Source organism: Anser anser (genome assembly GCF_964211835.1).
Source record: "Anser anser genome assembly, chromosome: 5".
Taxonomy (NCBI): domain Eukaryota; kingdom Metazoa; phylum Chordata; class Aves; order Anseriformes; family Anatidae; genus Anser; species Anser anser.
Window position 1 is genome coordinate 10,169,056 of NC_139725.1, and position 15,689 is coordinate 10,184,744.

Genomic DNA, 15,689 nt, shown 5'->3' on the forward strand with positions numbered 1-15,689 from the left:
GGGCGGTTATTTTGTCAGACCCTCAGCATGGGTGAGAGGGCATCCTCTTAACTCCGCATCTATAAGGAACAGACTCAAGGAGAGTCTATTTCACACCTATTTTGAGTGTGAAAACCTGCATTTTAAACCTCTGTCCTTCAATTTGTCTTTCAATTTCCTTATATTTAATCCAAACCTACCCTTTTTTAGTAAAGCCATTCCCCCATGTCCCATCAGTACATTCCCTGGGGAGTCCCTCCCCAGCTCTCCTGCAGCCCCCTTTAGGCACTGGCAGGCCGCTGTAAGGTCTTCCCGGCACCTTCTCTTCTCCAGGCTGAACAACCCCAACTCCCTCGGGCTGTCTCTGTAGGAGATCTGAAGATCTGGATTATTATCTGTGCACAGCATCTGATGTCATTTCTGGCCCTATCAGTGACCTCTACACCGAGAATTTTCTATTCCTAATGCAGAGGAAAATTAACGCAATGCATGCTCTGTTAGCTCTATGGTTTCCAAGCTTATGAACTTAGAAACATAGAAAAAGTTGTTTGTGGCTGTGACAGTCATCACATGTACATCGGAATATACAGAGCACAGCATCTGTTGAATGAGAGCTTATGGTAAAGTGTGGTTCTACTTAGAAAGGTCTCTACGTAAAAACAACTCCAAAGCAGCGGTTGCTTATTTTGCTAATAAATTGGGTTATGATTTATGCAGTAAAGGATGCATTTCTGAAAGTAGTGGAAGATGCTGTTTATAATGAACCTTTAGTTACTAATACTTATAAACTGCTTCTTGATGATCCCTTCAAGCTTTCTAGGGAGGGCGGGTATATCTGTGAGGGCAAATCAGGGCATCGGGATACCCCTGTAAAGTGATAACCTTTAAAGCCATTTGCACGCTGCTTTTAAAAAGAAAATAAATTGACTGAGATAGCAATTCACTTGTAGATTCCAAGTCTAGGGCACAGACAAATCTTTAATTGCCATGAGCAGCAAGTGTCTTAGCACCTACTGGAATTCAGATATTCATACATTCAGATATTCATACATTCAGATATTCATAATGTTAGTTTCTGAAATTAGTTTTATTTTTATTAATTTTATTTTTACTTTTTTTGAGGTTAGACAATCTAGTTTTGCTTGTTCTAGTCAGAAGAAAGCTCAGTCCCTATTCAGGACCCTCTTTCGGAGGAGCCGGAGCCTTGACATGACCACATCCCAGTCGGCGTAGGCCCCCTCCAGGTGGCGAGTCACTTCTGCTCCCGACTGGAAGCTCTGGCGACCATGAAGCACGCGCCAGTTATCGAACGTTACTATGTCTCCTGTGAAGAGATTGCACAAAGTTTAACATTTGGTATACTTTACTCCTTCAGACAGATGATGTTGAGATAGATCTATGTCAGCAGTTAGGGAGCAATAATATCAGATAGCTCGTCCGAAGGTTTTGGTGATGTGGTAGCTTTAGTTGAGCTGGTGATTCTCAACCAGAGAGGCCAGGAAGCTCCAACTCTGTTTCTTTTCATGTATAACCAAGGGTTTGGACAATCCCGTGGACAGATAGAAAAGAAACCAGTTGGGATATCTTAGAGAAAATGATTAGATGAGTTTCTTTATGAGAAGGTACTTGTTTAAAAAAGAACTTCTGCCCCTAAAAGAGATCAAATCTTTCTTCCCAGATGCTGGGAAGCACGGACAGATTGAGCCTGCCAAAGACGGACCTAAACAGCATACAACACATACAAATTATCTTTCATTTTAACCTTCTACCTCGTTTATCCACACATTTCTTTTGTTTGGAAAAAGCTGTGCTGAACCTCTGAGGAGATACTGGAGACAGAGCTCAGCGCAAGCCTCTAACTGGGGTCTAGCCCAGCACGTTGAGGCACCCCAGGGGTTAAGTAGGCTTGCCACAGTTCAGAGGCATGATTAGAAAGCAGAGTGGTAGGGGAATCAGAGGAAGGATCAAAGGGGTCAAAGAAACGAGGGTGATTCTCACTTGATGGGTCTGTAACTACTTGTACAATACACATCCTGCATTACTATCCCTGTTAAAAGAATTCTAAGAGTAAAAAGCTAAACCACTGAAAGTTAGGAAATGCCTTAATTAAGGCCAGCTTGTCATTTACATTTTTCTCCTTTGTGTGCCACCATTGTGATAAATCTCTGACTAAATAACGTTATGCTCTTTCTTTCCTTCTTACCCTTCCCTCTACCGCCATTTTGGTGCATTTAATGATAGGAAGATGGTACTTATGTAATGGGAAGTACTTTTTTTATCATTTATTATGTGATCTTATAAATTGTTTTATTGCATGTTCCCAATAGGTAGTGATTTGTTTCCTCATAGACATTTTAAAGGCAGTAGCACCATAATGTGTGATGTGGTCACGTACACTAATAAGTTTACTTTTGTAACACCTCGTGAGAGCTGAGGGACTATTTGTATGTTTATTTTATAGTTGGAGAATGAGGGAACTGAGATTAAGGCCAAAGTAGTTAAATATATGTATAGGCTGACTTTTAAAGAGCACTTGTGTGGCGTGTTTTATGCTCAAAACACAGCCCTGTACAACTCTAGCTGAAGTTTACAGCACTTAGTGCCTCTGCAAATCTGCCTCCAGCTGTCTTGCACAGGCCACCCAGAAAAAGCAGCACAACAGCACAGGTTTCCAAAATTCATCCTGCGTTACTCAGGCATTCGGTGCCTAAGGAAAGGAGGTGACTGAATTCCCTGCAGCAGTGGTGAGGTGCCCCGGGAACAAACAGGAGTAGCACAAACAACACAGGCGTATCGTCTGATGTAACGTTCCTACCCTGCATGAACGAGGGTGTGATCACGTACTGTGTAATGAACTGGGTGGCCCAGCAATCTTGCAAGTGATGTTTCCCAGTTGTGGTGCTGTTGCTTTGACAAGTTAAAACTTCCTACTTGGTGTGAGTTTTTATGTCATAAACAGACAGGTTGGACTAATCCATAGATTCTATTCCCCACCCACCCACTTTTTTTTTTTTCTTTATAGTGAAACAATGGCAGAAGAAATCTATGAAATGAATGTAAAAATATGATGTGAAATAACATAGGTGACAAACAGGGCTAAAATTTCCTCTTGGTGCCAGGGCAGTGCTAACAATGCTTGAGTGTTTTGACATGTCAGGAAAAACATGAAAAATCATTGCAAGGAGAAACAACTTCCTGACCTGGTTTCAGCTTGTAAGTAAACTTGTGTTCTCTGCTGTTTAATAAATCAACAAATTCCTTTAGAGCTGCATAAAATGGCCGCACTTTTTCAGCTGGTATGTCAAACACTGTGTCTCTTGTTGCATTATTATAATTGATGCGAACTACTTGGCCTCTGTAATCCACACTGTGAAACAGAGAAGGGAAGGAAAAGAAATGTATTACGTTGTTACTGAAACATTTTAGCACAGTTAACAAACAACTGAACTCTTCTGTTGAAACTTAGAATCATGGAATCATTTCGGTTGGCAAAGACCTTCAAGATCATCAAATCCCACCATTGACCTGACTTACTTTTCTAAACAAAATTCAAGTCTATGACAAAGGACGATTTCACAAGGTTAGTTCCTTCATTCCAAATGGTTACTGGATTGGAATTTGGTAATTAATCCTAACTAGGGAAAGGGATCAGAAGGAAAAAGTGTAGACACTTCATTTCCTCAAATTACTATATTCTATACACCTCAGTCACAGAGTCAAAGTTTTTAAATTCAGAAAAGATTAAGAACATTTGACTGATCTTTTTATAGTATATCGATCTTAATCTAAATGCTCCAAAATAGGACCTCTCTTTGGCACAGAACAGAGGGACAGCTACACAGCACAGACTGGAATTGAGCAACCAGCCCAGCTGCCGTGCCTGCACCTAGAAGCTATCCTAAAGACCGCGAGTTCTCCCTAGAATTGAGCAAGACCGAATAAGGAAAACTATGCTGTAGTGTGAGAAAGCAAAGAACAAGTAATAAATACACTGGCTTCAAAAAAAAAAAAAAAAAAAAAAGCAACTCCAGACCCAGTTAAGGCACAGTTTCCCCACAAGGTGGCAGGAGCAGACCTTTTCCTACCAACATGCAATCCCCTGACATGGAGAATTTTAGTTTTCAGTGTAGTTGTGTTGCTGAAGCTACTCACTCTATAATCCTTTGCTTACACTGCACGGCAAAATCACAGTAGTCGACCCCGACATCCGTATAGTCTACAGCAGTAGAGGACAGGATCTGATATGCTTGAGGATTTTGTTGCTTCAGCTTGTTGGATACGTGAAATCCATCTACAACTTCACTCTCACCTCCTGCAGCTGTTTGCTTTATACAATGGAGAAACTGAACCTGCAGCGAATTAAGATCTCATTATAACAAGAATTAGCCTGCGTACTTCATTAGCATCAGTTTTCTCATATCTTTTTTTTTTTTTTCTTTCCGCCAGCAAAAGACTGACTTCCCATTGCTGCAGCTTCACAGTACTCTGACGCCATTATTCCACAGGCAGAAAATTCAAATTTAACAATAATAAATCCATCCCATTTGGGACATCTTCTAACACTTGCAGCCTTTTATTATTTCCTGCAAGTCAAGTGCAAAGCTCTGCTGTAACTTCTTTCTTCCAAGGCGCTGTTTGCTGCAGTCATACAATTTTAAACGCACCACAGTCTCCCTCCTTATCTCAACAAAGAGGATTATTTTTCTCTTGCAGAAACAAAACCTGTTGTGAATTATCTGTTCACAAAGAGGAAAAGGTGGCTCATGGAAAGCAATGGGCCCAGTGTCTGTAATAAAATCGGATTAAGGAAGTTTCACTTCACAGTGAAGTTGCCAAGGCATAGGATGGGACAGAAAGAGCAAACTCTGCACTGGTGTAATTATGTAGATCTAATTATTAATGATTTGGTTTTTAGTTTTGCTGTTATTGTTGGTTTTAAATCAGGATATATCCTGGATAATAGTTGCAAGATCAAAATGTAGGAAATCCTAAAGCTATTTTTACAGGATTCCTATGAACTCATCATCCATTTAAAAAGGTTTCTTCAATTATTCATATTAAATATATCTTCAGAGTTCAAATAGTGTGTAATCACTAAATAAATAAAACTACATTCAGGATGACGCTTGAAAATAATTCAGTGTGCTTCAGTACTTTAATTTGTTGCAAGCGTGTCTGAATGGAAAAGGTTTTGCTCTTTTAATAATGTTTCATAGCAGTGAGAGCTTCGGCACGGGTGAGGCAGTGAGCTAACTCACGGCTGTGCTCTGTTAATGAAGTTCTCCATTTTTATTCCACATTAATGATTAGCATCTAGTGATTTTAACAGGTGATATTAATTTGATGCTTATTTGTGGACAAATTATATTGGCTTTTTATTTACAGAAAAAAATGACAAAGTGTGGTAAAGTAATAGAAAGGGAAGTTGTAGGTATGGATGTGAACTTTTGCAGTATTTTCCTTGTTCCTTCACATATGTTCCTGCTGCTTTTCAGTTCTCTGGTGAATTCTGTGGATTAGGCTTTGAAGTGACATGGGCTGGGTGAAGAGCTGTGTCCCGTGGAGGTGGTGCAGCTCTAGAGAACGCCCCATTTGCCTGTTGTCACCGAAAGGGCGAGTAAGCAGCTAACTTAAGCCAAGTTGTAGAAGACAGGATAAGACGTCTTAATCACGTTTCTTCTAATTTGTTCTCCTCCTGAAGTGAACAGCCTTGTCCTAACTTGACTGCAGCATTCAGACACCCAACTTCAATGTAAGGAAAGCAGTATCAAAAGCACATATGGGACACTCACGCTTTCTCATATGGTAATATTCTCAATACTTTTAGAGTTTCCATTTAAAAATTATGGGATACATAACGGGCGTGCTATGCAGATTTGACATCATAATGTATATACTGCTTATCTATGTATATTTATATTGTTATGTACAGATTCATCTACCATTATTTTTATATTGCTCTTTTAAATCAAAATTTAGAGTCGCCAAATGCTGACGTCATTTTAATTCATGTTTTGCGCTATGGGAACAATTCGCTTTTGCACGGTGGAAAGGTCAGTAGGTTTGTCTTACCCCAGGTGGATGCTGCAGAACAGGGTAATCGGTGTGAAAGCACAGCTTCCCGGTCGTGTAAGCCACGTTGTTAGCATCTGCTTTGTCTTGCACTTGCCAAGTCGGTCTTTACAATGAAAGGGAAAAGAGAAAACATGTGAGAACAGTCAGCCAGCGTGCCAGGCAGTGCACATGGAGACCGTGGAATCACAATAGAAGAGAGTTACTCCATCTTTGAACATGAACGTTTTGTAAATTACAAGGAAATGATCGAGCAGTGTCCCCTGCAGCTTATTTCTGCAATGCTGGTGATTTTAAGCATTACCGGATTCAGGCTAGAAACTGAGTGTGGAGAAGGACATCTGGCCCCAGGCAGTATCTAGAGGAATGATGGTTTCCAGCAGTGGTGTTTTGCTGAATGCAAGGATCAGATGAGGACAAGAACCAAGCCATATCTTCTGGGCTAAATCAACGCCTATTTCTGAGACTTCAGAAATAAGAGAATGGCATTTGGACCACTTCTTATCGGCTTTACTTTTTCCCCTGCCAGATGGAGTACACAAGTGAAATATAAAATTATTTAAAGCTATATAATTTTGCCCCAAAGTTAATTTTAAAGTTTCACGATCTTGGAAAATACAGAGTATCCTTAGCAGTGGGATTTTTCCTGGTGCTTGCAGACTCGCCATTAAAGGGAAATCGTCTTGATTTAAAACTTCGTAACTTCTTTCTCTTCTCTGATGCTCTCTCTGAGAATTACCCCTTCACCCTTATCTAATCACATAGTTTCTGTGTTGAAATTAGACAAAATTCTTTACAAAAGTTTACTGACAACTGCAAAAAAATAGTCTTAGTTATATAATAAAGACATGAATACATCACGTTGCAGCACATTCAAACCACTTTTCACGTGGCAGGCTGTGTGGGAGAGATGAAGACCAAGACCCACACATTTGGGGCTGAAGCCAGTCTTCAGCGAGGGCATGATGGAGAGGCAGACATGCGTCTGGGGAAGTCTAAGTTGCCATATGCAAGCCATGGAATCGAGGAACGTGAGTGACTTGAAAGAAAAATGTGAAACTCATTTTCCCTTTTGAATTACTGTAGACCAAATCTATTATGCGTTTCAGGTGGTGTGCTTGTATTACTCGTTAATAACGGTTAAATAAGAAAAGAGGATAAAGCACATGCAGACCAAAATCAATTCTATGTAGTACACAAACACGTCTGTTCCAGGAGTAGTAGTTGGTATAGGAACTATGCAAAATACTAAAGCTGAATTTCTGAAATTGCTAAGGGAAAAAAACCTTGAATATTTGCGAATGTGTTTCAACGCCTGGGAAAAATCACTTTTATTACATGGTACAGCACATACTCATCAGCACATGACTTCAGTACTGAAGTATGATAACTTGAACCACATTTCCATAGCTCCCACTTGTACAGCCAAAAACTAGTTTGTTATATCACCCTTGTCACTGGTGTTGATGGTAGCTATGTTCACTCCATATTTAATTACAAAGGCTCCAGTGTCACTTACTGTTTCTAAAACAAATTAATGCATTTTAATTGTCTCATTTATATACAATAGATACAATTACTGGAATGGTAATACTTTCTAAAGTCGTGACATCTTGCAAAAGACGTCAGAGCTTTCCTGCTGCTACGCCTTCCAGGGGACCTGTCCCTGGGGGCTCCCCTTTTAGGCATGGAGCTTCTGTCACAGCTCGTTACTGCCTTGCAGTCAGCAATAATTAAACAGACAAAGCGATTCCAATGGGGAGCCAAGTGCTGGGCCTGGAAAAAAGACTGTCAAAGTATCAACAGAGCTCAAGTATGAACTCAGTCACAGGGAGAGCTGTTAGACCAAGTGCAGGAGAGGCAAGGAAGAAAGAAAGAAAAGATGCTTTTTTACAGAAGAAAACACAGGTAATGTCAGAGGACTCCCATCCCTTAGGAAGAACAGAGCAGTTAGAATGGCTTATGGTGTACTAATTAGGGTCAGATTTCAGCATTAATTGCTCACGCTGTTTGATGGAGCTGGAAATTTGGCACCAGGCGGGTGTAGCACTTCTTGTTTTGGCATTAAGGGGCAATGTGAACTCAGTGTCTCTGAGCAGAAAACTACTCTGCCTGGCCCGTATTAGCTTTGGAAAATGGCTGTGGTAGGAACTGAAGCCACACTTAAATCACCTGGCCTTGCACTTCATTAAAAACCGAGGTCTCGTTTGTAAGAGATTTGGGACCCGTGTCCTTCTCTTGCAGCTGCAGCCCTCTGGGAGGTGCAGGTGGGCCCCAGGGAAGCCCTCACTTCACCCCAAGCACTGAGTGAGGTTTCTGAAGGGGAAGGAGCACAGGGTCCAGCACAGGAGGGTTTGGTGAAATAAACTGCAGGAGGAGGGGAGAACTTGCTGGTGGAGTTGTACCTCTGTAGCTTAACAAAGGAAAATGGTCACAGGAAGGCGTGGACCCCTGGGATGCTCTTGTAGGGCTGATGCAGAGAATGTTTCCACAGAAGTGACCTTTTAAGAAAGCATGTACCAAACAGACATCTAGGCAAGAAAAAAAGGCTTTCATTTTTCCACGTACGTGTTATATTCATTTCTGTTACATTTCAGTGAAAATGCATGGCCCTGGGGAGGAATGTTTTATTCAACAAACTTATCCGTTTTATTTACAATATTGGTAGGTCTTGTATTTGGGCACTGGTGAAATAGCAAGGGGATTACCAAAAATTATGATCTTATTACAGTTGTAAAAAGCACTTCAGAATTGAATGCCAATAATAAATTAACTTCTCTTTTAGGGGTAAAGACATGGACCATAAACAGCTGTTCTGAGTCTGTTGTTCAGTTTGAAACCTCAATAGAATTTCTGCTACTGTGAGAACTATGTAAAAGTACCGAGACCGGGTGCTACAGTAAGTATATATGGAAAGGAAACAGGTTAAATCAGGAGAAAAGATACTATAGAGAAAGAGGTCCTTTCTCCTCTGTAGTAGTTCTAGACAGTGTTCCAGCTACTCATGCCTAAAAATAAGAAACTTCTTTCTTTTAAAACATTTGAAAACAAACAAATCACCACCACAAAAAAAAATAAAATTATTAAAGTCTTCACAATTTCATGCGATGGATTCACATTTAACAAAAGCTGGGTTATTAAGCTATTTGAATACAGCTCCCTAGCTATCTGTTGTATCTGTTGGGTACATTTAGCATGTTACCACTTCATACATAGCTGTATTAAAACATTTGACGTTAGGTTTGTGACTTAAGAATAGTTAATGGATAATTTTTAAATCACTACACCTAACAGGAAGCTTACATGCGATCCTAACTGTATTTTTTAGTACTTGAGGAATTCCCTCCCCACCCCTCTTTTTAAAAACAGTGCTCTTGAGGCGGGGTGGGAATGTCCCAAGAGTCATCGTAAAAAATATTTCACATGCAACTTGTGTGCCTGCAAGTGTGCTGGGAGGAAGGAGCCGTGGCTGATAGTTGTGCAGCAGAACGATGCTTCTTCTGAGAAGGATTAATATCTTGCAACCCAGCTTTCTATCTACAGTCTTTTTAATTAACAAAACAAAACAAAGGTTTAATTGACACCAAAAGGAAATCTGATTTAAATAGTAAAAGCAGGTCTAAATATTATTTGCCCAAGTGTTGTGGATTGAGGTCAAATTTCAGCCTTGGTCCTGAACGTGAACGGGCGTGGACATGAACGATCAGGAAGTTTGCTGTAGGATGTATTAAAATACTTAAATGTATGTCAGAGACTCAGAACTCATCCATACAAATTAGTTTGATTGAAACCATCTTTAAACACAATAAATACATTTATTTAAGCTGACCTTAAACAAGGGGAAGCATTTAATAAACATTACTCTTTATAACCATATTAGGCAAGAATCAGTGAGGTACAAGACCAATTTTTTTTAACAGAAAAATTCTGATGACACAACTGAATCTGAATCTCTTGTTTGCTCAAACAGTCAGGTAAAGTACGTCCTAATAGTTAATGCACATTTATGCATTAAGTGACTCTCTGGAATCTCTTAAACAGAGCAGAAAGTTATCGCGAGGTGGACAGTGAAGACAATTTTGAGTGGGCAAAGGGCAGTAATTTTGAACAGCAAGGATGCCGAGAGCTGAGGCAGACAGCCAAGCAGAATGGCAGATTTATCATCTTACAGTTCTGCTGAGTGTTGTAAGCATCAAAACCTAAGTATCAAAACCTTTTGGATGCCTTGGTGAAAAACATGTTGTGGTGCTCAGCAGATGGACAGTGGGTGAAATGTGGTGGGCTGACATGGCTCTAGGAGATGTACAGATAATTTCCAGTTTTAGGGCCTAGGAACTTCTAGATCCAGTTCCTCATCCCTTAAACATAGGGAAGCTCCTACAAGTACTGTTGTAACCCAAGCACACATCTCTGGGGTATTTTGAAGGGTTGCTTTTTCCCTGTCTCCACCCAAGTTATTGTGCAGATATTATGTACTTTGTTGTAGTGATATGCTTTCACAAGGGACCAATTTGTTGTTCTCTGGAGCTCTGTTCATTGCTAACTGAACTAAGATACCCCTACAGTTTTCCTCCCTCAGGTACCCAGGAGAGCAGCAAAACACCCTCAGAGAGGATCGGGTATGCCTGAGAGCCACCGCATAGCTGTTATGAGGAGCACATCAAAACAGAAAAAGAAAGCAGTACTACTTGCGTAACGATGCAAGTATTTAAGTGAGACCTGTAGCAGACTGCCAGACGTAGAAGCGCTTGACATTAGGAATGCTTTTAACAGCAGAAAATATTTACTAGCACTGGATGAGGTTTCCAAGTGGAGCAGGGAGTTCTGTTCCCATTAGTAGGATGGACATGACCGAATCCCAGTTAACGTTGAAAACCACTTTTCCTTCTGGCACAGTGAGCAGAAAGGGGAAAAAAACATCCTAAAGAAAGTACATCATCTTAACCAACCTAGTACATTATACATGTTTCTTTTTCAAGCCTTACAAATATTTAACATGGCTTCTGGAACTGACAGAAAAGACTTGTAATATTCACGGTAATTTAAAGCAGTTGTTCCCTCTACCCCCCTCTTTTTGGAGGTCAACAGAAAAAAAAATAAAAAGCCATTCTCACAAGTGTCGTACCTGAAGTTCATTGAAGTGAACTCAGAATTTTGGCTGATTTTGAAGGTTTTTCCTGAGCCAGCTTCCCAGGTTTGAAGCACAGGAAAAAAAAATCACAGAATCAGGTTGATTTTCAACATAAGAAGTATTATGAAGAATTCAATTTTTTCTGTGTGACCAAGGGAAGGGATGCCATGGCCACAGCCATTTCTTACAGGGGTTGTGGTGTTTAGTTTTCAAGTCAACTGACATGTTACTAACGCAGGCTAATCCACTCAACTTTTGCTTCTGTTTTATCCAAGCACAATATTCTTTGGTGAACCTTGCAGAAGCAAATCCATAACTATCCTTTAAAAGCTATGTTTTTGTTCTCCATTAGGGGTGCTGGTGTTTGGTCTGCTGTCCGGCGTATAGCCATACGTTGCAGCCCAGATGACAAGGACACTGCTCTGAGGCAACCCCACATGGAACCAATATGCCAGTGAGTGACTTCTGCCAGAGGGATGCTTGGGCTGCCAGAGATTTGAATCAAGCCTTTGTTTCAGAAATAAAGAAATATAACAAGCGAGAAAGAAAAAGATAGCAGGTTTTATCATAGGGTAAAGCTCTTTCCCTCTACATTCATGCAATTTAATGTCAGGGCTCATACGTGAGCGTGTCTGAGGGCAGCAGCTGACCTGGGAGCAGGGTCCTCTGGGTGCATGGGCAGAAAGCAACACAAAAGTGGAGAGAATGGATCAGAAGCAACTCCCGCCCTGCTAGAAGTTGCTGTTATATCACAGTAGCTGTTCCTCTGCCTTTTAGAAGTTCAGTAAATTTAAGAGCCAGTAGTATTATCAGTGATATCTTTTTCCATATCTAATGATGGAACTTCATTGGTAAAATGAAGATGTAACAATAAACAGTAAGTCTTAATTAGCATTGTAGCCTGAAAAAAGGACTTTTCCTTTACCCTCCTCCCTCTTGATTTAATGAATTTCTCCCAGTATCACAGTGCTGCTCATGCCAACCTCACCCACATGGCATATTCTAACAGGACTCACGTGCCTTCATACAAGACTATTAAGGGGAAGAAAATCTTCCCTTCTGAGTTAAAGTCTGGTGGGAACATCATCTTTCTGGCAAAGGTTGACTATTTTCCTGCTTTTTATTTTAAATAATTTTAGACAAAGGAGATGCTTTGGTTGTTGCCCACATGGTTTATTTGGTTATCTTCTGAACTAGGTAGATTCAAGTGAAGAAGTCTTGCCGTAATATTTATCTTTTAATTAATTATAGAGGAGAAGGGAACTTTTCAAATGGGAAGCCCTGAATGTTCATGTTTTGGTGTGTATTCAGGCACAAAGAAATAAGTATGTTTAAATGTTACTATCTATTTTAGTTTTCCTTAAAAGAAAAAAGGAGCAGCTGTGAAATACGAGCCAGGAGCACACAGGGCTGGGACCTGCACCAGCAGGGCATGGGACATGTTGTAGAGCTAGGGTTTGTGGGCTGGAATTCAATAGCAAACTGAATTTTGCCTCTTCCCCCGATGAGTTATCAATTCCTGGGACTGAAATAAGATGTGAACATGCTCTAGACATCTTCCCAAGGAAGAGGTAATCCAGGCCAAGCTACAGAGTCCTAGTGTTCTGGTAATTAAAGGAAAACAAAGTGAAACAAAACATCCCTCCCCCACACACGCTTAATTGTTCATAGGTACAGCAATTTGGAAGAGGTCTTTTATGTAGTCTCATGGGATGCTGCACTGTGAGGTTGGTTGTGGCTTTTCAGGTTGGACTCAGCTAACAGTAGGGAAAAGTGGATTTTCGCACATCTCAGCATGCTCTTACCTATTTCCATAACTCAGCAGGCTAAGAAAAAGTTTCAGTACAGCTACCTCGTCCTCTGTGCAGAAGGGAACTGGATTAGGGATTTTTGATTTTGCTCAATGATGCAGATATATACGGCTCTCTTGAGGTTGTCATGTATTTGACATCTGTTACACGTTTTCCTTATACAGATTAACAATTGTCTCCACATTTTCATAATAGGTAGGCAAGAAAAAAAATCCTCTTGCTTTCATAAATTAATCCACAAGAGAGGTCCAGTAAGCTGAAGTGAAATACGTGATTACATAGTTGGCAAAGCAAGGATATTAAAAAGAAAACCGAAAAATAACAACTGAAAAACAACAACGGCAACTTACCCATAAAAAGTGAGACGCAGGAAACCAATCCTGTGGCCAAGCTTAACCAACTCCCCCTGCCTAGCAGCAGCTCCTGTTAGTAGCACAATTCCCACTTTCTTTAGGGTGCACAGCCACTGGTATGCACTTCGATCATTGTACAAGATTTCTTCAAAAGGTATTTCGGGAAGCTGCAGGTCTGAGCCCCAGTACTGACGTTCTGGAAGGGAAGAAATAGAGAAGGAAGCTCTCAAAACCTCAAAGGACATAGTCGAAGTGTGAAGTTAATGGGATTTCCGTGCATTTGTGAATATGCCCTTAATCCTGTAGCCAAAAACCTGAACCCTGGTCCCAGATTATGCCTGGATAAAAAAGGATCTTTATGACAAAATTTAACAAAGCATTGCAGTAAAGAAGCAAGTTTCAATCAGAAATGGAATAAAAGCCCATTTGAAAGGGATATTTTGTTAACAATACACCAGAAATGTGCATAATACTTTTTCTGTCCGTACTGGTGAACCACAAAGGTAAGACTTTCGGAAACTAAGACTGCTTTCAAAATTTCTCCTATAGGGTAAAATAGCACAGAGCACCTTGAGATGCCCCTCAGAAGCACTGCGTGGATACATATTAATGAAAGGATTACGTTCCCAGTGCAGGACAGCAGAAGACAGACAGCAGTGTTATGCCTTAGAAGCTGAGTAACTACATCAGTTGCGTAAGTGACCAACTGATTTTCTTTTGTAGACCTGGCTTCATCAAGTCACATGCAGCCATGCTAAGTTCTGCAGGATGGTGTCATTGCTTGTCTCATTCTTTTTTGCGAGCATTAGTGTTATTTTGGATGACTTCAAATAAGAGCCTGAGATGTTAATGAACCCAAACGCTGCCAGAAGGTAAGGATAACAATAGAAAGATTGAGCAATGAGCAAGAAGTTTTGTCCTGCCCATTGTCAAACAGCATTAATTGTCAGAGCATTTGACAATAGAAGAGTAAGAATTAGAGTTCCCAAGCAGGTAAAACACCTAACAGAGAAGAAATAAAACTAAAATACTGGGTTGTAAGTAGAAGAAAGAATGATTTTATCTTAACTGTATTATTTTCTGAGGAAGAATGTATTCTGGTGTCAGTCAACGTGGCCTTATATCCATTTGTAAAGATAATCTATGGAAAAGGCAAAGCATTAACACACAGTGGCAGGATGCAGTAATAATTAGATTTGAGTGTGGGGCTTGGGCAGATATTTCATGTTATGAAGGGCTACACAATGCAAAATTCTTCCCTCAACATGGCTAAGTTCTAAGAATTATGCCTAAATTACACTATATTAAATTAAACTGTATGACACACAACTTAAATCTGGATTGTTGTGCTTGAAACTGCCTCTGGAAAAGGAAAGTCTTGTTGGGTGTCTGGCCAGGCAGAGGGGCACTGACCTCCCAGGCACGCTAAGGGAAGGCACGGACATGGTGGCAGCTCACAACCCAAGTCCATGCCTGCTCCTGGTGCCAGGACACTCCCCTCACATGCCTGGTATGGGAGGGACGAGGCTTCCCCACAGAGAGCACACAGCTAGCACTGACTGCAGCTGGGGAGTTTTTCATCATTTACTTGCATCTTCTTTCCTGTACATTTCCTTCCTTCTCCTCTGCAAAACAACCCTACAGTTTTGGGACCATGACTCAAGGGGAGATGCCAAGACCGGGCTTTTCTCTCTCTCATAAAAAGGGAGTAAGAAATTCCTGCCAGCGGCTCTAATGAAGAACCTTCTTGCATGGGGTGGGCTGTTGCAGCCTGTTTAAGCACTGGAGATACCCAGCGCCAGGGAGCACCACAGGAAAGCCCCAAATGTTTTCAGTCACTTCACACACAGACCTGGAATTAGCTCTTCCTTTCCTGCCTCTGTTCTGTCCCAGGACAATAACCCTTTCCTTCCTTGGGCACTCTCAACCTCAGACAACAACCCTTTCTCTCCAGGTGGGATGCAGACACACAGAGATTAGGAATTCAGTGATTTTTCTCCTTCTCTTAATTTTCAGGAATTTGTATGGCTCCCAGCCCACAGCCAGAGAACACACCTGTGCTCACCCAGAGGATGATAAGAACAGCCCTTCTGCAGAAGCTCCCCTGCCAGCTCTCTGCTCCTGGTGACCCTCAACAGGAGATGGCCTCTGCCAGGGAATGCCTCTGGAATCACTCGCATGGGAGGATGGGTCTGAAGTAAAGCTTGGAAGCCTTTCCAAGATGATGGTGATAATTTTTGTTAGTATCTACTTTCTCCCTTACATAAAAGCAGAGTCCCTCAGGAGGACCCCAGCATGGATGTACACTGCTGTGGGGGATGGAGCCATGCCCTGCTGCACCCA

The 15,689-nt window shown here is 41.0% G+C and overlaps 1 protein-coding gene across 3 annotated transcripts in view; it reads right to left on the reverse strand.

The window, feature by feature from the left end:
* Positions 1–926: 926 nt before the first annotated feature.
* BBOX1 (gamma-butyrobetaine hydroxylase 1) overlaps positions 927–15,689 on the reverse strand; it is a 42,477-nt gene continuing 27,714 nt past the window's right edge. For all 3 annotated transcript variants that reach the window (XM_083838651.1, XM_083838650.1, XM_083838649.1), the window contains exons 4-8: positions 13,344–13,542; positions 6,052–6,157; positions 4,132–4,328; positions 3,180–3,346; positions 927–1,303 (exon numbers count right to left, since the gene is read on the reverse strand). In XM_083838651.1, the coding sequence (XP_083694777.1) occupies positions 1,143–1,303; positions 3,180–3,346; positions 4,132–4,328; positions 6,052–6,157; positions 13,344–13,542 (830 nt within the window). In that variant the 3' untranslated portion in view covers positions 927–1,142. The remainder of the gene's footprint in view (positions 1,304–3,179; positions 3,347–4,131; positions 4,329–6,051; positions 6,158–13,343; positions 13,543–15,689) is intronic.